General features: G+C 36.8%; 1 protein-coding gene across 2 annotated transcripts; it reads left to right on the plus strand.

Moving 5' to 3' along the window:
- The first annotated feature begins 224 nt into the window (after window positions 1-224).
- On the plus strand, window positions 225-5,270 carry LOC143540773 (uncharacterized). 2 transcript variants are annotated; one of them, XM_077033746.1, is made up of 4 exons: window positions 225-526; window positions 2,359-2,597; window positions 2,664-3,300; window positions 3,605-5,270. In XM_077033746.1, exons 2-4 carry the CDS (start codon window positions 2,361-2,363, stop codon window positions 5,230-5,232), a joined length of 2,502 nt encoding a protein of 833 aa, XP_076889861.1. In that variant the 5' UTR covers window positions 225-526; window positions 2,359-2,360; the 3' UTR covers window positions 5,233-5,270. The 2 variants fall into 2 exon arrangements, with proteins under 2 accessions (XP_076889861.1, XP_076889860.1); XM_077033745.1 differs by lacking the exon at window positions 225-526 and adding an exon at window positions 890-951.
- Window positions 5,271-20,301: the final 15,031 nt, after the last annotated feature.

Genomic DNA, 20,301 nt, shown 5'->3' on the forward strand with positions numbered 1-20,301 from the left:
AAGCAAGGTAGAGAGAATCTAGAAATGCTGATTTCTTTTCATTTCCTGAAACTTATTTATTTATATTATATTAAATTATTATATATTTTATTTTATTTACCAAAAGAATTAGAGATGAGTGTGTGTTTGTGTGTGTAAAAAGCAGAGAATAAAAAGGAGACCGGATGTTGACAAATTTCATGTCACTGTTCTTAGAAGGTCGTTTGTTTGTTTTGTTTGTGTGAAGATTGATTTCTTATTATCTGGGATCTCTCTTTCTCTCTATAAAAAAACTCATACTTTCTCTCTCTAAAAAATTATTATTTCTTTCAGAGAGAAGAAGACACTGGCCCAGCAGATCCAATATCTTCTTCTTCATCTTTTTCATGATCTAACACTAACCCTCTTCATTGGCATCTTTCTTGATTATTATTTGCTGTTAAAGATTGGATTTTTATCTATTTGGGGTTCAAGATTCTTGATTTTTTTTGGGTCAAGAAACTGGTCAATTCTTGAAGCTGAGGACAAATTAGGATGTGGGTCTGAGGTAAATTTGTTTAAATGTTTAAATCATCTATTTATACTGTTTTAAAAGATTGGATTTTTATGATTTTGGGGTTCAAGATTCTTGATTTTTTGGTCAAGAAACTGGTTAATTCTTGAAGCTGAGGGTAAATTAGGATGGGGTCTGAGGTAAATTTGCTTAAAGATTAATATTTACTGTTAAAGATTGTTTTTTTTTTTATCAATTTGGGTGTATCAAGATTCTTGATTTATTGGTCAAGAAACTGGTTAATTCTTGAAGCAGAGGACAAATTAGGATGTGGGTCTGAGGTAAATTTGTTTAAAGATTAATATATACTGTTAAAGATTGTTTTTTTTATCAATTTGGGTGTATCGAGATTCTTGATTTTTTGGTCAAGAAATTGGTCAATTCTTGAAGCTGAGGACAAATTAGGATGTGGGTCTGAGGTAAATTTGTTTAAATAAGCTTTTTTAGTTTCAAGATTAATATTTACTGTTAAAAGATTGGATTTTTATCATTTTGGGTTTCAAGATTCTTGATTTTTTGGTCTAGAAACTGGCCAATTGTTCAAGTAGAGGGCAAATTAGGATGTGGGTATGAGGTAAATTTGTTTAAAAAGTCTTCTAGCTTCAAGATTCTTGGTGGGTGTTGGGGTTTGATTAATATTTACTGTTAAAGATTAAATTTTTATCAATCTAGGTTGCAAGATTCTTGAAGTATAGGGCAAATAAGGATGTGGGTCTGTGGCAAATTTGTTCAAACAATCTTTTAGCTTCAAGATTCTTGATTGGTTTTTTTGGGTTTGATTTTATTGCATATTTTTGGGGGTTTTTAGTAGTTTTTTAGTTTCTTGATTTGGGATTTTGATGATTAAGATTAAGCATTTGATATGATTGATGATTAATATTCTGGATCTGTTATTTAATATTTGTGCAAAAAGGGGAAAAAATTACTAATTTCATAAGTTTCCTTGCTAATTTGTGCTTCAAGATTGTTTGAATTTGCATCAGATGTAATTTAACCTGGGATTTGAAGGATAATATTATTCCATTTAGACAGCTTTATTATTTTTTTATCATATATTTCAGAATTGTGGATCCTTAATGCTTTATTGTATAATTTTTGTTTCATCTGATGAGATATTTTGATTTTTTATTGAATGTGATTGAGTGCTGCATTTAATTGCTGTTATTAAAAGTAAATTAAAGCTAATATGTCATAATCTTGTATTTGATTACTTCTGCATAATCATATTTATCTTTATGACTTTATGTTAAAATTTGAAACATGACTCCTTTTGTTTATGACAAGAAAGATTGTAAAGTTGATTATCTTTTTTAGGTATTAAACAACTATTATTTTTGTTTTTAGGATGATCAGTTATGTAATTTAGCTAATGTAAGAAGCAGTAGTTTTTGCATATCTGTTACATATCGTTCATCATAGGGAATTTATAAATAATTTTTCGATGCTTATCAGCGCTTATTTGTTATCTCGTTGGGCTTTTATAAAGCTTTGATTTCAATTTACATAATACATGTTTTAAGTTTGAATATTCAACTGATTTAATAGTTTGTTTAAATAATTAATTGCACACCTCTTATTATTCGTGACGAGTACGTACTTGTTCTGCTTGCATTAATATTACAATTATACTTGCTGCTTCAAATCATAAATAAGATTTGGGAATGTATTAATGCACTTATTTTTACATGAAAGCTTGTTATCGTTTCAAAATTTGATTTTTTACTCAAACATGGACCTGAAATACGATCATTTTTGGATAAAGGAAGAACCTTTATTGTTAATATGGTTCATGTTAATAAGGTTGACTTTTTGTAATTGGTCAACAGGAATGGGAACCGAGGTACACTGCAAGAGCTCTTTCGAAGAGTATTACTCCATGAGGGATGTTAATGAGGATTCAAACAGTAGCAATTGGCCTCTTTATTATGGAGAAAAAAGTTTGAATAACGGCCATTATTACAACAACGGTTTTACACCAAGAAACGTTACCGATGCAGATTCAGGCTGTGACAAGGATGCGTTAAAGCAAAAGATGCTTGAACACGAAGCGATTTTCAAGAATCAGGTAAAAGAGTTGACTTTTTGACTTTTTGGCTTTTGAGTCAAAGTTACTGACTTTTATTTTCTTCAGGTTTACGAACTTCATCGTCTTTACCGAAGACAACGAGACATGATGGAAGAGTTTAAAAGAAACGAGTGCCATAAACACCGTATATCAATCGACACGTCATCATCTTCAAGCCCGTTACCGTCACAAAAGCCTTATGAAGATGGTCAAAAGTGGCAAATACCAAATTTTCCGCTGGTCAACTCGTGTGCGAGACCGTCACTTTTTGGAGCAGATATAAGTAATTCTCCATTAAGTTGTTCAAAAGGAAATAATAATAATAATAACAATAACAACAGTTCGAAGGATTGTGAAATCACGGAAAGTAGACCGTTAAAAGTTAGAAAAAAGTTATTCGATCTTGAACTCATGCCTGATGAGAACGTCGACCAAGAACACGAGGAAGTTCAGTGTAAACAAGCTTCTGAAGAATCGAGTTATAAAGATACTTCGTCGGGTCAATGTTTTAGGGGGTCAAATGGACTGGCTGATCTTAATGAACCTATTAATGTTGATGAACCGATCCCTAAACCGAAAGGGTTACCTTTTCATGGCCCGACCCGTGAGTTATATGAGAAGTCTCAGAATGGTGTGTTTAACCCGTTATTGGTTGAGGGAAAAGGCAATGGGCGAGATTGGTTGTCGACTACTCGTGAAACAGGTAATATTTTTGCACCTTTTTTTTAATATTTTAATATATAATTCATGTTTTTTTATATGATATGAGTTGTATACAAATTGCTAAAGTAGGATAATGAGTTATATATGTTTTATATTATATAAAAAGTTAATGTAGTAAACATGATTACAAAAGTTTTAATAATGTTAAAAAAGCTTTAATATATTATACTTTTTGGTTGTGTTTTATTATCATAAACAGTGTGAATTTATTATATTTATTTTATACTTTATACACTCATGTTGAATTAATCTACTTTTTTATTTATTTTTTATCGTCATAACAGGGAATAATAGAAGCAATATGAACTTCACACCAGGAACTTATCCTCAGATTTCGACCCGAGTTCAGGAAAATTACTGTTTTGCCCCTGCGCCTTTTCCAAATTCATGTACATCGAGTTCATACCCATACATGAATCCAACAGATTTGGTTAATAGGAATGGTAGTTTGAGTCAAAAATTGACTTCGTTTCAGAAGCAACCGCCTTTTTTATCATCTCCACAAACTCACGTGGCTTACGGAGACAAGTTGCGCATGTACGGATGTTTTACACCAAATGGATTTTATCACGGGTCGGCATCCGGGTCAAGAGATCCATATGCACGTTTGCCAGCTGGCGGGTTTGATAACCGACAAAACAATAATCTTGACAGGTCACAAAAGATCTTCAAAGGTTCGAACTTTATAGATTTGACCGATACGAATAAAGGCATTGACTTGAATAATGATAACAATAGTTCAAGAAAACGTGACCAAACGGCCCAAACCGTGCTTCCATGGCTTCAAGCGAAACCGGATGCCGGTAAATTTGATTCCCGGGAAAAAGGTAAAGTTAATAATGGAAATGGAAAGATTCTCGGGTTTCCGGTTTTTGGGAATTCTTGTGTTTCGAGAAACGAGTCGTTGTCACTTGTGTCCACGTCAGCGTCACTTTGTCGTGAGAATGGTAAAATAAAAACCGAAATGGGAAACATAGGATTTGATATTAATGTTGCTTGGGATGACTCGGAAAACAAGCAGAGTGACGTGGGCGAGGTTAAACTCGAGAAAAAACCGGATACGGAAACCGATAAAATCAAGAATAATTTTGACTTGAATTCTTGTTTGACTGAGGTTGAAGATGTTGTTATAGTACCAAAGTCGGTTAAACGAACACTGGAGATAGATTTAGAAGCTCCTGCGGTTCCAGAGAATGGCGAAGAAGATGAAATGACGAAACTTGATGAATGTAATGGCGAGTTACTCGCCAAAGTGGCGGCTGAAGCGATAGTTGAGATGACCGGGATATCCAATCAGCAAGATCAAGTGGGGTCCACTTCCGAGGTGGCGGTTCCTTCCAATGATTCCGACGATAATGACCGACTCCAATGGTTTGTTCAAGTAATGGAAAACGCGGGTTTTGTGTCTAACGGGTTGGACGAGTTCGAAGAGTTGACTTTGCAACAAGAGTTGACCAAAGAAGAAGATTACATGCCCAAGCCTTTGGCTGTTGATTTCCAGGAGCCAGAGGAAGCGGGCCCGTCTTCGGGCCCGGCCCGACCGAGACGAGGTCAAGCTAGACGAGGTCGGCCCAGGAGGGACTTCCAAAGGGACATCCTTCCTGGACTCGTGTCTCTTTCAAGACACGAGGTAACCGAAGATTTACAGGTGTTTGGTGGGTTAATGAAAGCCACCGGGCATTCTTGGAACGTGGGACCCACAAGGAGGAACGGAACCAGGGGGAGGCGGAAGTCGGTGGCGGTGGCTGTGAAGCCACCGCCTCCTGCCGCCTCCCTGCCACCACTACCGCCTCCGTTGTCGGAAGTGGTGGGATTGGAGGAAGGAAGCTTAACGGGGTGGGGGAAGACGACTAGACGTCCTCGGAGACAACGGTGTGCTGCGGGTACTTCTGTTGCGGTCCCGCTAACGTAATTTTGGTGCATTTTTTTTATTATTATTATTGTTATTATTATTATTATTATTATTATTACTAGTACTATTGTTATATCTACATGAACTCTGAATTACAGAGGGAGGTAAAAGTTAATTTAGGGAAAGCTTATTTTGTGGCTTGTTGAGAGTGAACTTGTTGTGGATATTGCCTTTGTACATGTTTTATCACTTTGTCATATCCCACTATACGGGCACGGTTTGACCCGACCCGACTCGTGTTTTGCCTGTGTTTCGTTACGCTAACTTGGTATTTTTAGAAATATTTAACCGGCCTCGTCGTGACCTAAATGATTTAGTTAAAATCTTATATTTAGAGAGCTTAAGCCAATATGTCATAATTGATTTGGCATATATGTACATGTATGTATTATTATGTATACCTATTTTATGGGGTGAAAGTTGAAAGGAGAAAAGAATTAATAACTGTACAACATTTAGTTTGTCTTTGGATGATTTGTTCAGTCACTTTGTGTAGTTGAAAGTGAAACATGAAGATAGTGGGATATTTTAGTAGGGATAGATGTTACTATTCTGGTACTTGGGTGGTAAATGTACTATTATTTGTGAAAATGTTTATTTTTTAATTTATTTTAAATTGGTTATCGTATTTTTGTCAATATGTTTTTTTATGTGGTTTGTAATATTATAGCGTTGTGAGAGAAAATCTCCATCACCAACATTAAACTTCTACGCCATCCTTTCCTGCACCATCATTTCTCCTACGCTATTTTTTGTTCTCATGCACCAAAAAGAGTCGTAACTTAACATACTCCATGTCTTTTTGATAATTTTTTTAATCAACGTGTGTCATGACTCATGAACATAAAAACTCGTGTCATTAATCCCAATATCCCAAATATTTTACTCCAGAACAAATACAATAACGAAGGAATACAAAACTAGAACGAACGAACAATACAATCCAGATCATTAACACAACGATTTGACAATAACATCCCCAAACATAAAGAACAAAAGAACCGGATAGAAATCATCAATACAATGAAACTCCAATTGTGATTATAACAAAGACAAGACTGAAACGAGATGGGAGATAAATTTTTAGATGATTATTGGGTATCTCTACAGCCCTTCACTCTCTTTATGTTTATACAATACACCCACAACTCCACAAGTCATGTCATGGACTTGTAACTTGTTCTTAATCTTATGTGAACCAAAGCAGTAGCCCATGTCAGCTTCAAGCCTAATAAGCACAAGGTCATCAGCTTCAAGCCCACTCGACTCTTCAAATTACCAGTCCAAACACATGCAAGAGCAAGACCAAACCAAGTAACCAACCTAGTCAGATTAGAGGTGCAGAAACCGGTTTCGGGTATGGTCAACAAAAGTCAAAACAGGGTCGGATATAAAACTGATAGACACGTATTATAATTTCAATACCATGGCTATTATGACGACTTTCCCTATAAAAACAGGTAAACGCTATTTTGTTGAACTCACCGATAACTTTGCCATTTTGCCGATAATAGTTATCTTGATGAAAATAGTGGTTTGAGGCTCTAACATGGAGCCAGTTGACCCACACATACAAGGTCAAAGTTAAAAGAAATAGTGTGCTTTTTGTAACATCCCGAAATTTTTATATTGATAAATAAAAGAAAGTTATGTTTAGTAATTTCACGTTTTAGTTATTTAATGTCGAGTAAGGAACGGGTCTTGGGCTTAGTTATTTTATGAACTCGGCCTGTCTCGACCCGTAGGAAGCCAACCCGAGCCTAACCAAACCCGTAGTATATAAACGAAAGTTCTTGACACTTCCACCATTTTCACCATCTTCCTTCACTTACACCCACCCAAACACTCTCATTTCTAGAGAGAGAAGCTAGAGAGAGAAAGTTCTCAAATCACAAATCCGAGTCCACAATCTAGTTCCTAATCGTTTTTGGTAAGTCCCTCTCGAAAATCATCCGTTTTCATAACCATTTTCGAGCTCAAATCGAGCAAAAACTCCCTATTTTCGTAACTTGAGTTTTCGGGTCAAAAACCGCCTTGTTTTGATGTCAAAATGCAAGCTTTTGTGTTTAAAAGTACAAGGAATCGATAGCCCTTTCAATCCCGAGCATTTCCATGTCAAAAACTTCGATTTTGGGTCAAAAATCTGGAAAATCTGGAAAACCCGTGGGTTTCTCCGTCGCCCAGCTTGAAGGAGTCGAATCAGACTCATTCGATCGAACCAGTCGATCGAATCAGTCCATTCGATCGAATGCGTAGATCGAACAAGTCCAGTCGACCGAATAGGGAAGCAACCGAATAGTCTCCAACTCATTCGATCGAATGAGTTTTGTATTCGATCGAATGAGTGTTGTATTCGATCGAACGTGTTCCTATTCGATCGAACGTGTTCCTGTTTGATCGAACGTGTTCCTATTCGATCGAACGTGTTCCTGTTTGATCGAACGTGTTCCTATTCGATCGAACGTGTTCCTATTCGATCGAACGTGTTCCTATTCGATCGAATCAAGCCAGAACCAAGCTGTTTCCGAGTTCGCCTAAGGTTTAACTTCGCCTGAAGCGAAGTTCGTTTATAAAATGAATTAAAAACCTAATGGGAAATGTGTTAAGGCAGTTATCGAAAACGAGTAGTAGTAGTTAATTGATATGTGTAAATATTATACAGTTAGCCGAGCCCAGTTAAAGAAAGGAATTTCAATCAACGGAGAACGTAACCGTATTCAGGTGAGTTTCTAGCCCCATTTCCTTGTTATGTTTTCGGGGCTGTGTGCATACTCGATGTGAAGTGTGAATCCACTTACTTTAAGTGGTAAGTGTATGCTATAGATGTTATATGAGGTATATATTTATAATGCTTGTCGGTACGTGAACGATCTTCGGATATTGCACGTATCGCCAAGGATAGCGATTGCCAAGTGGTTGATAGTGTGTATGAATGATGTGATGTGACTTGTTCACTACGTAAATACTAAACTAATATGAGTGTGACCAAGGCAGGTTGAGGTAGAGTGTGTTAGAGGTAGCAGGAGTCTAGTAAGGGTGTTAGTGGCATAGCGTGAGTGCGTGATAGGGAAAGCCTATACGTGCCTTCGTTATTAAGTGGCATAGCGTGAGTGCGTGATAGGGAAAGCCTATACGTGCCTTCGTTATTAAGTGGCATAGCGTGAGTGCGTGATAGGGAAAGCCTATACGTGCCTTCGCTATTAAGTGGCATAGCGTGAGTGCGTGATAGGGAAAGCCTATACGTGCCTTCGTTATTAAGTGGCATAGCGTGAGTGCGTGATAGGGAAAGCCTATACGTGCCGTTGTAATTAAGTGGCTAAGCTGTAGGGGTAATTAAGTGGTTAAACAGTGGCATGTTAGACAGTGGACTATGTGTCTTCGGATACGTATATATATATTGTATGAAGTGGTTGTATGATAAGTTGCTTGATTAACTAGAACTCACTCAGCGTAGCTGACTTTTAGTATGCACGCAGGTGAGCTGATTATAGAGTTAGCATGAGGATGACACACGGCATGGATTGAACGGCTGGCATCTGAAGAAAGAAGTAAAGATGTTTTAAATATAAAGTTTTGTGTTATGGTATCAAAGAAAAGATTGAATGATTTGTAACAAATGATTGATGTTTTATATTCCGCGAAAAGTTTTAATAAACTCTGATTTGAAGAACTGTGTTTATGAGTAAATCCGACGCGAAAGTAGGGCTTCCGGTAACGGGGCCTTACAAGTTGGTATCAGAGCATAAGTTCGAGAGATTTAAGCATCCTACATGCTTAGACTCGAACAGAAAATGGGATTTAAGTAAGAAAGGAAAGAAGATGCCAGTTCAAGAATGCCATGTGTCGCTCAAGCAAGATCAGTAAAGGTAAGGTGTATGATTAAATGATATATGTTAATGAGAAAAGAAAGATATGTGAACGTTAGGGATAGGAATAATTGATTGTTTGATTTGACAAACTGCTTATGTAGAACCAGCACAAATGGACTCATAAAGGGAAGTGTATAGGACACGGAAAGTAACGTGATCAGCTAATCACAACTGGCCACTGTTATTACCTGTTAGCCTTACTATCCTTGTACTAGATAGATCCTTGAGTGATGATGTTTGTGTTTTCCCTTTTAGATTACGATGGCTGGAGCTGGAGAATTTGTTGAAACTGGGGGTCGCACTGGGCGTCGTGGCAGGCCTCGTCTTGTCCGGCAACCCTCGGTGGAAGAAGCTTCCCACACCGAAGATGAAGGAAGCGCAGCTGGAGGAGACCAGAACAACAACGAAGAAGTTCAACTTAGCCCTGCAGTTCAAGCAGCCATTGTTCAAGCTGTAGTTGCTGCTGTGAAGAACCTGAATCCCGAAGGGTCTGCTGGAAGCCGTGAACGAACCGTTGAAGGGGCAGGTGGTAATAATAGAAAGAATGACGAGAGGGAAAGGGATAACTCGAGTGAGGTAAAGTCTGTGAAAGATGATGAAAGGAAGAGGGGCCGAGGCGGTTGCAACTATAAGTCCTTCAAAGGTTGTGACCCGCCTAAGTTGACTGGTTTGGGAGACGCAATCGCTACCCTTCAGTGGATAACCGCCATGGATAAGGTTATCCGCATTAGCGAGTGTCGTCCTGACCAAGCAGTGGGTTATGCCACTCAGTCATTTGAAGATGAGGCCATGTACTGGTGGGAAACGGTCGAACAAAGGAAGACCCGAGAGGAGATTAAGGCCATGAGGTGGGATGACCTTAAGGAGTTAGTGATGAAAAGGTTCTGTGCTGATGCTGAGGTTGAGAGGGCCGAGATGAAGTTTCTGAATCTAAAGGCGGACAAGATGACACATCGTGAGTACACCACTGAATTCAACCGCATGTCTAGGTTGGTACCTGACATGGTGAACACCGAGGCGAAACGGATCAAGTGCTACGTTAGAGGACTTCCCCAGAAGGTCCGCATGTTGGTCAGGGCCAACAAACCTGTTACCTTTGAGTCTGCGGTCGAGTTGGCGGAGATAGTCTATGATGATCTGGCGGCGGATGATGTGGGAGTGGAAGATGAGGGAAAAGGGAAAGGAACTAAAAGAGCTGGGGATATCGTGGAACATGCAGGGAGAAGGACACAGAAGATGGCAGGGAGTGGAGCATGTAAGGTGTGTGGAAAGATGCACTTGGGGGAAAGCAAGGCTGGTCCAAACCAGTGCTACCGATGTGGGAGGGAGGGGCACCTCTCCCGTGAATGCACCGAGGACCAGAAGTGTTATAGGTGTGGTAAGTCAGGTCACATAGCTAGGGAGTGTAGAGAAGCCGTGGCAGTGAGGGAAGGAAGAGGAAACGCGTGAAGGGATGGTCTATTAGCTGCTGAGGAGGTTGCAGGAGAATAAGTGGCATGTCACAGTTGTTTTATGTTTAGTAGTTAAAGAGTGTTTTATGTTACAGTTGAACCTATGTTGTTTAGCAAGCTTGAATGATTTCCTTTTATGTTATGAAGTACTTGTGACTTCTTGTGCTTTAGTATGAACGATCTATGAATTTAACTTGAATGCATGTTGGTTATAATAAATAGTTGTGTGATGGTAAAGCGTGTAAATATAAGAAGTTTTCCGTTTATAGGGAATAAGTTAGGTTTCGGGGGCGAAACCTCTTTAAGGAGGGAAGACTTGTAACATCCCGAAATTTTTATATTGATAAATAAAAGAAAGTTATGTTTAGTAATTTCACGTTTTAGTTATTTAATGTCGAGTAAGGAACGGGTCTTGGGCTTAGTTATTTTATGAACTCGGCCTGTCTCGACCCGTAGGAAGCCAACCCGAGCCTAACCAAACCCGTAGTATATAAACGAAAGTTCTTGACACTTCCACCATTTTCACCATCTTCCTTCACTTACACCCACCCAAACACTCTCATTTCTAGAGAGAGAAGCTAGAGAGAGAAAGTTCTCAAATCACAAATCCGAGTCCACAATCTAGTTCCTAATCGTTTTTGGTAAGTCCCTCTCGAAAATCATCCGTTTTCATAACCATTTTCGAGCTCAAATCGAGCAAAAACTCCCTATTTTCGTAACTTGAGTTTTCGGGTCAAAAACCGCCTTGTTTTGATGTCAAAATGCAAGCTTTTGTGTTTAAAAGTACAAGGAATCGATAGCCCTTTCAATCCCGAGCATTTCCATGTCAAAAACTTCGATTTTGGGTCAAAAATCTGGAAAATCTGGAAAACCCGTGGGTTTCTCCGTCGCCCAGCTTGAAGGAGTCGAATCAGACTCATTCGATCGAACCAGTCGATCGAATCAGTCCATTCGATCGAATGCGTAGATCGAACAAGTCCAGTCGACCGAATAGGGAAGCAACCGAATAGTCTCCAACTCATTCGATCGAATGAGTTTTGTATTCGATCGAATGAGTGTTGTATTCGATCGAACGTGTTCCTATTCGATCGAACGTGTTCCTGTTTGATCGAACGTGTTCCTATTCGATCGAACGTGTTCCTGTTTGATCGAACGTGTTCCTATTCGATCGAACGTGTTCCTATTCGATCGAACGTGTTCCTATTCGATCGAATCAAGCCAGAACCAAGCTGTTTCCGAGTTCGCCTAAGGTTTAACTTCGCCTGAAGCGAAGTTCGTTTATAAAATGAATTAAAAACCTAATGGGAAATGTGTTAAGGCAGTTATCGAAAACGAGTAGTAGTAGTTAATTGATATGTGTAAATATTATACAGTTAGCCGAGCCCAGTTAAAGAAAGGAATTTCAATCAACGGAGAACGTAACCGTATTCAGGTGAGTTTCTAGCCCCATTTCCTTGTTATGTTTTCGGGGCTGTGTGCATACTCGATGTGAAGTGTGAATCCACTTACTTTAAGTGGTAAGTGTATGCTATAGATGTTATATGAGGTATATATTTATAATGCTTGTCGGTACGTGAACGATCTTCGGATATTGCACGTATCGCCAAGGATAGCGATTGCCAAGTGGTTGATAGTGTGTATGAATGATGTGATGTGACTTGTTCACTACGTAAATACTAAACTAATATGAGTGTGACCAAGGCAGGTTGAGGTAGAGTGTGTTAGAGGTAGCAGGAGTCTAGTAAGGGTGTTAGTGGCATAGCGTGAGTGCGTGATAGGGAAAGCCTATACGTGCCTTCGTTATTAAGTGGCATAGCGTGAGTGCGTGATAGGGAAAGCCTATACGTGCCTTCGTTATTAAGTGGCATAGCGTGAGTGCGTGATAGGGAAAGCCTATACGTGCCTTCGCTATTAAGTGGCATAGCGTGAGTGCGTGATAGGGAAAGCCTATACGTGCCTTCGTTATTAAGTGGCATAGCGTGAGTGCGTGATAGGGAAAGCCTATACGTGCCGTTGTAATTAAGTGGCTAAGCTGTAGGGGTAATTAAGTGGTTAAACAGTGGCATGTTAGACAGTGGACTATGTGTCTTCGGATACGTATATATATATTGTATGAAGTGGTTGTATGATAAGTTGCTTGATTAACTAGAACTCACTCAGCGTAGCTGACTTTTAGTATGCACGCAGGTGAGCTGATTATAGAGTTAGCATGAGGATGACACACGGCATGGATTGAACGGCTGGCATCTGAAGAAAGAAGTAAAGATGTTTTAAATATAAAGTTTTGTGTTATGGTATCAAAGAAAAGATTGAATGATTTGTAACAAATGATTGATGTTTTATATTCCGCGAAAAGTTTTAATAAACTCTGATTTGAAGAACTGTGTTTATGAGTAAATCCGACGCGAAAGTAGGGCTTCCGGTAACGGGGCCTTACACTTTTATACATTTATTATTATTTTATTTAAGTTTCTTTTCACTTAGAACAGAGTTTAATTACCTGTTAGACGACTGAACCTTTGGATCGAGAAAACGGTTTGAGGTAGGATAGAAGAAAGAAGGACGAACAGCGATGAGATTATACTTCAAGCGCAAGAATTAAGTAATGGAGCAGACGTGGGGGAGAAATCCAAGGAAAAGGAAAACCGTCTTCAACCTCCGCTTCTAGAAGCTTTTCAAGTACTTTAAATGGTCAAGATTTATCCTCAACTTGATCTTATGGTCCACATTAAACATAGTAGCAGTTTTGATGACCGGGAACAATATATTATATAATTCAGCTATAGCTACCAAGTACTTACCACCAATATTTAAACCTAGTCTTAAGTAATTTTGTTTCTTATTTATCATTTATGTTCTTTTTAAGATATTTTCCTTCAAGTTGAGATAGGTAGATGCTGTTCATGTTAACTTTTAGGTGTATGAAAGTTTAATGTGGTGTGATCCTGAATAAAATATACAATAACATAAATTCCTACATCTGAAAGGAGAATATGAATTAACACCAAAAAAAACATGAAGCCAAACATGAACTACATATATTACCATCTCCAAAATACTCTAAAAGTACAATTAGTGATTTGTCCGGTGTTACTTGAAAGTGATATGTTAACCAACTGTTGAACTTTTTTAGGTTTGTGGGTCTTTGGGATTGAATTTTGAAATGATTAATTAATTTAGTTGCTTTTTCAATAAACCAATAAGTTAAAAAAAATGTTCAACATTGATAAATGTAGTGTTGGAATTAAATTGCTAGTCGGGTGGTGTGTTAGAGACTCACGATTAATCGAGATTAATGGATCAATTGGATTGCAATTTACATGTAATTTTATAAATATAAATATATATATATATATACCAAATAAAGTTTGATCGAAATTGACCAAACATGGATTAACCCGACTAGTCGATAAAGTACCGACTAACAATTAATAAGCGCCTAGACTCGATTTTTACAACCATAAATAAAAATGTTTTCTTTTTATTTTGCTCTTTTGAAAAGGGTTAAAAAGTTATTTTTCCAATGCCACATAAAGCTAACTTTTTAAATAGTATTTGTTCTTTTAAACATGAAACTATCAATCTACCCACACCTTTTACCATACAAGAGCTCTGGAAAAAAAAGCAAATTTTATTTCGTGACGGGTGGGCATTGCTTAATATTTAATAAGAAAGACAAAGTTTGTGATGAATGCTCCTGAAAATGTAATTTGAGAATTGAGAGGAAAAGTTGCTTGTCAAATTACATTGCAACAGTAAATTAGCTGTGTCAAGGATGTTTCTTTCTTTTTATGCACATCGCCTTTCTCAATACCTTTTAATTATCATATAACTTGACAATGTTCCCAAGTGAGTTATTGAGTCATTGTCAACATCAATATGTATTATGGGTAATTCCAAACGTCATTAAAGTGAAAAAAAAAAAACTTAGACTTTGCAAATTGTAAGACTAGTCATGTTCCATTTATTACATTATGAGTCTTTTTAACACACTTTAACCTTCTCATAATAATATTACACCAATGTTCATTATTTAACTCCAGCTCTCAGCCTCTAAAGGAGGGACAAAACAAATATCCTTTTAACATAAACAATTAGGTTTTCTTTCCAACCACACTACTAATTACAATCAACTTTATCATTATTCTTAAATGTATTTATTTTTTTAACGACCAACCAAAATATTATTACGAGCAAAACATCGTTACAAACAAGATACTCACGACAACATAATTACGAACCACCCGCCCAAATACATTCGTTAATTATTTAATTTTTTTCACTTTCCTAAAATCAATTTTATTCTCTCTCTCTCTCTCTCAATTTTATCCACGCTGGCATCCAAGTTTGGCTTGATGTTCCCGGTAAAATCCAGTTGGCTCACCCCGCCCGAAGGCACGACAGGTTTTAATGCTCTGGTAAAATCCGGTCGAAATTAGGATTCGAACCAGGGACATCCGGGTCATCCATCATGTTCCTAGCCATTGGGACAAGCCTAGCTAGTTAATGACTTTCTATTAACAATGTTTGATAAATATAAGTAATATATTGTATCATATTTTAATCATTTATTAAATTTTTATTATAATAAATTTCTTACTTTTAAAGATCAAGAAATCATGTAAATATTAAAACTTTTACATCAAGAACACACATGAAATGGTGTGTAGAAGCTACAATTCATGAAATAATTAAAAGGGTGTTTGGTCATTTCCACTTTGATAGATGGTTGTGGTCTTGAATGAGAGGTCAGGGCACACCGTGTAGTTGTGTATTCATAAAAAGTTGGTAAACATTTAATATGTAGGAGCATTCACATCTCATCCTCTAAATTTATATGAGTAGAGCATGTAAATTATAGGGTGAGGTTTTGAGTGGTTCTGAGTGTAAATTATAGGGTAGAGAAAAAAATGTAATGATTTTTTGTAAATTTGGGGAATATTGTTTGCCCCTATTTATTTTTTAATATTTGTTGGATTGGTTGTGAGTAGAGGAGAGAGAAAACTGTAATGATAAATATATAAAAAATATTATTTAATTGAATAGGAGAGAGAAATATAGTGTTTTTTAGTGTAATTATAGAGATAAGGATGGAGAATTGAATGAGAATGCTCTAACAAATTTATTGTTCTTTGGCTTGGTTTGGTTCCAAGGCTGAGGCTTGGTGGAAAAAGATGTCAGTTGTGTTGTTGTTTATGCTGTCCACGTGCTGCTTGTAGTCATTGATGTGTATATTGAGAGAGATCCAACGGTTGATATTGAAGTTAGGGGGTGTTTGGTACAGAGAATGGAATTGTAGAGAAATGGAATAGAGAAATGGAATTGCAGAGAAAGGGAATTGGTCTGGAGAATGAGAATTGACTGTTCTGTTTGGTAGTACAGAGATTTCAGTAGAGAAATATAGCTGAGAATCATTTCTCTTGTTTGGTACATAGAAAATAAACAGAGAATTATATCAACTTTATCATTAGCACAAGTATTTTTTTCATAACAAATATTTATTAAAAAATAAAAAACATATAAAAAGATGCATAAATTCCAACCAAAATATGCATTGATCAAACCAATTCACATACAAAACATAGTTTTTAAGCAAAAAACATCAACCATAGTTAAAACCAATTCACATACAAAACATACTTCAACCATACACAACTATCCCATTGAACCATCGGTATACAACTCGACCATCTCAATTTTCTCTTCTATTGTCAACGCAAGAAAAGAACGTCCTAGATCCACATCTTTACCAATCAAATGAGCTGCTTTGAACCGTTTTTTCGTAGTGATACCTGGTAAAGCTTTCAACTCATCACTAACCTTTTCATAGATTTCACGAGCCTCCATACCTTCTTTGCTAAGTTGTTCACCCACCATCTCCCCAAATCGAAGCAAAACTTCCTTGATATCTTTGCAAGACTCTCGATATATCTCATCTGCATCCGTGCTTCTACCTCTTTTGCGCTTGCTTGTTACACTTCCTGTTTGTCCTTCAGATCTATCAACATTTGGAACGGCTTCATCAACAAAATCAAAGTCTTCAATATCAACAGGTGAGCTTTTTTGCGTCTCTTGAACAACATCTTCTTCTCCAAGGTCAACTGCTTTACTACCAGTAGCTCTATCCTTACCGAATATGGTACACAATTTGTCATAGAAAGGAAATGACTTGTCACGAAAATTCACAGCACCTTTGTGAGACTACAAGACAATTACAAATAAATTAGACTAAAATTTTAAAATCTAAAAAACATATTTTTTAGAATATACCTTCACGTATTCATTCCAAACACTATCATCGGCAATAATACAACATTTTTGTTCATCCCAACCAAACCCACTTGTATGCACCATATCATATACAATGCTAAAGTGTGTCTTCCATGTCTTCATCCTAGACTTTATATGTGGTTCTGCTTTGAGGCCAGAGTTAGGAAGACTTACATCTAGCAATTGTTGAACACCATTTAAATAACCTGGTTTGAATCCATTGTCAGCACCAGCATACTTTCCGGATGCATGTATCTCCATTAATGCATCAATTAGCTTTGCTTCTTCATCATTTGTCCAGGTATGCTTGCTCCGAGTAACTCCTCTCACTATATCTGAATCTGCCATGTCTACGTACAAATGCATAATTATACAATTAAAAATCATAATTCATGTAACTACAAATACAAATATAACAAGAAACATTAATAAGAAAAAAATAAAGTGCATAAATAAACATTAATAAGAAACATCCTTGGTTCTACAAATAAAAAATACATAATTGTCAAACATAATTAAGAAACATTGTTGGCACGCTGCGCACGCATCGCAGTCCAACTATTAAACATTTCATTAGCAAGAAGGTCTCTACGATCGGTCCATTCTTGTGAGGGCTCGATCATAGAAATAACATTGTCATGGTCATTTGCAGGTTGTGTGTGATTTACTGGGATTTCGTTATCAAGAGGGTCTTCACTCATTGTTGTTCGTATGAAATTGTGCAATAAACAACAAGCAATGATGATACGTGGCATGGACTCTATGGGATGATATGAGTTATCACGCAAAATAGCCCATCTATCTTTAATCATTCCGAAACATCTTTCTATAACATTCCTGGCCGATGAATGTCTCATATTAAAGAACTCCTTAGCATTCGTAGGAGGACGAGACCAATCGTTAAGATGATAACGTTGACCTCGATATGGAGTTAAAAATCCTTCATCATTTGTATAACCGGCATCACAAAGGTAGTATGTTCCTACAATTAACCATAAACTCTATGTTAATTATCATACTTAAATCTATGTATATTCTTTGAAAATTGTCTATCACATACCCGGAGTTATTTTAAGACCATTGGGTCTACTGATTGCATCACGCAAAACTCTACTATCAGCTGCAGAACCCTCCCATCCCGCTAAGACATACGTAAATAAAAGGTCTCTCGTACATACTCCGAGTACGTTAGTACAAATCTGCCCTTTTCTTGTCCTATAAGGTTTTTTATCAATAGCAGGGACTTTAACTTTAATGTATGTTCCATCTAATGCTCCTAAGCAACCCTGGGTTAAAAGAAATCATTACTTACTAATGTATGTTAGCAAAAAATATCTTTAATAAAAAATGTGTTTGACTAACCTTAAACCATTTCCATCTTTCATCAGTTTCATTATCTGGCACTGGCACGGGTGACTTGTAGAGTTCTTTGTGTAATCGACATATAGCATTTAAGACAAACTTGAAACACCGACTTACAGTTTCCCCGGACCGATGAAATCTGATGACTAGTATCCTATTCTTTGCATTATGAGCAAGGGTATGTAAAAACATAGCAACTTGCTCATCGACTAGCATGTTTTTACTATTCTTTAGTCCCTCTCTAGTTTCTAGCATATCACAAAGTGTTGTAAATGCATGTATATTCATTCTTATGTTAACAACACTCGTAACATCACTTTCATAAACCATCCTCACCATGTTTTCACGCCTATTATGGTAACTCATTAAATATTTTGTACGTAAAGTCATTGACTCAATCGACCGACGCAAATGATAAGTACACAACATCCACCAACGAATCGTAACACAAATGACATAAAATGCACCTATGGCAACTATTCTTTGTCTGGAAGGTGATCTTGCCATCTACACATAAAAATATAAGAAAATTCAAGAAAAACAAATAACTCCAAAATATAATCCAAATATTAGTTTGCTTTGTGTCTGTTAAATCTAAACTTCATTTAGCTAAGAATATTGAAGCAGTTGCTAATTTAATCAACAACATAAACCTAATTCATGTTATACCACTTAATAGAATAAGATGTATAATGAAAACAAAGTGTTGGATTAAAGGAGAACTCACAGGTTAGGTTTGCTGATGATTAAATGATTGATAGAAGCTAATTCCAGGTACGGCGGCGATGCTGATGGATGTCAGGTGACTGCCGATGCTGATGAAAAAAAAGTATATCAGTTTGCTTTGTGTCTGTTAAATCTAAACTTCATATATATAACAAATCAAAAGAGTTCATAGTTCCTATTATACACTAAACTAGACCTCACGATAGTTTATAATAAGCGCACCATGTTAAGAGGAACCAAACTTATATATTGTCCAAAAAGAAAAAATCCAAAATCTTCATCCTAAATAAACATTTCTAAACTGATATCTAACTAATCCAAACAATACCCATGTATCAGTTGTATATATCAAAAGTTGAGGGCATTATCGAATGCTAACAATACCTATGTAAGAATGCACATGTTAAAGCTGCCAAAATCATACACTATGAGGCTGCCAAAGTGCACATGAGATTGCAGGTAAATTAATGCAAAAACGCAGCCAAAATGCACACCAAAATGCAGCAAAATAAAGTGCAAAATTGAGCTAAAGTGAAAGAAGCTTCCAAGTTATCTTATAAATTGTCAAAATGGACACTATGAACCGACGAAATTACTCATCAAATCCTAGAACATGAATGCCAAATCTTGCATCAAATTGCACCACAAAATTATGTGAAAGTGAACATGTAATTGTAGGAAAACGAATATCCATCTCAAAATAACCAATCATAAATCATAATAGGTTCAAATTTTATGAACGTGAAAAAATAAATCTCAAAATAATCACACATAATAGGTCTAAATTCCTCCATCCCCTAATGAAGAGTAAAACAAAGAAAATCTGCAAGTGTAAGGCTCATTCCTCAAATGGCTTGCAAAACATACACCATAATTTACAATAGTCTAGTCGAAGATATTGGTTTACACAACGACGGATTTGTAACATTTTACAGACACAAAGCCAGTCACCTCCAAATCAATTAAATAAAATGAGTCAACAAACCTAAAGAAAACTTTATAGACTAACACGAAAGGACATGTAATTTATAAGTATAACACAGGTGTAACCCTCTACACAACAACCTTCAAATGAAATGAACAACAAAATAAACCAGTGTCTTTAAGAAAATTGACAAAATCACAAACAATGAACCACTAATTTGAGTGCAATCAAGCAATAAATTAAAGATAAATGATAATTGCAAGACCTGCCGAAGGAGGCGACAACCGCAGTTAGAAAGGGAATTGGTCAACACTACCGCATACTCGATTAGCAATTATAAAGGTTATTGAAGGAATAGGTGAATGTTGCAACCGATTGGTGAGTGACTGTCGAGATAACGATTAACAGGAGGCAATTGGGTTGCGGTGCTATCCTTGCTGAAGGAGGAAAATGGGAGAAATGAAAA

The sequence above is a fragment of the Bidens hawaiensis genome, unplaced genomic scaffold, assembly GCF_021521415.1.
Source record: "Bidens hawaiensis isolate Kalapana, Puna unplaced genomic scaffold, B.hawaiensis_p1.1 tig00012328_1, whole genome shotgun sequence".
In the NCBI taxonomy this organism is placed as follows: Eukaryota; Viridiplantae; Streptophyta; class Magnoliopsida; order Asterales; family Asteraceae; genus Bidens; species Bidens hawaiensis.

Excerpts from the sequence above, each read along its gene's own strand:
- LOC143540773 (XM_077033746.1), top strand. The coding sequence starts at position 2,361 with ATGGGAACCGAGGTACACTGCAAGAGCTCTTTCGAAGAGTATTACTCC. Across the intron at positions 2,598-2,663 it reads AAGCGATTTTCAAGAATCAG|GTTTACGAACTTCATCGTCT; the intron begins GTAAAAGAGTTG and ends TATTTTCTTCAG. Across the intron at positions 3,301-3,604 it reads GTCGACTACTCGTGAAACAG|GGAATAATAGAAGCAATATG; the intron begins GTAATATTTTTG and ends TCGTCATAACAG.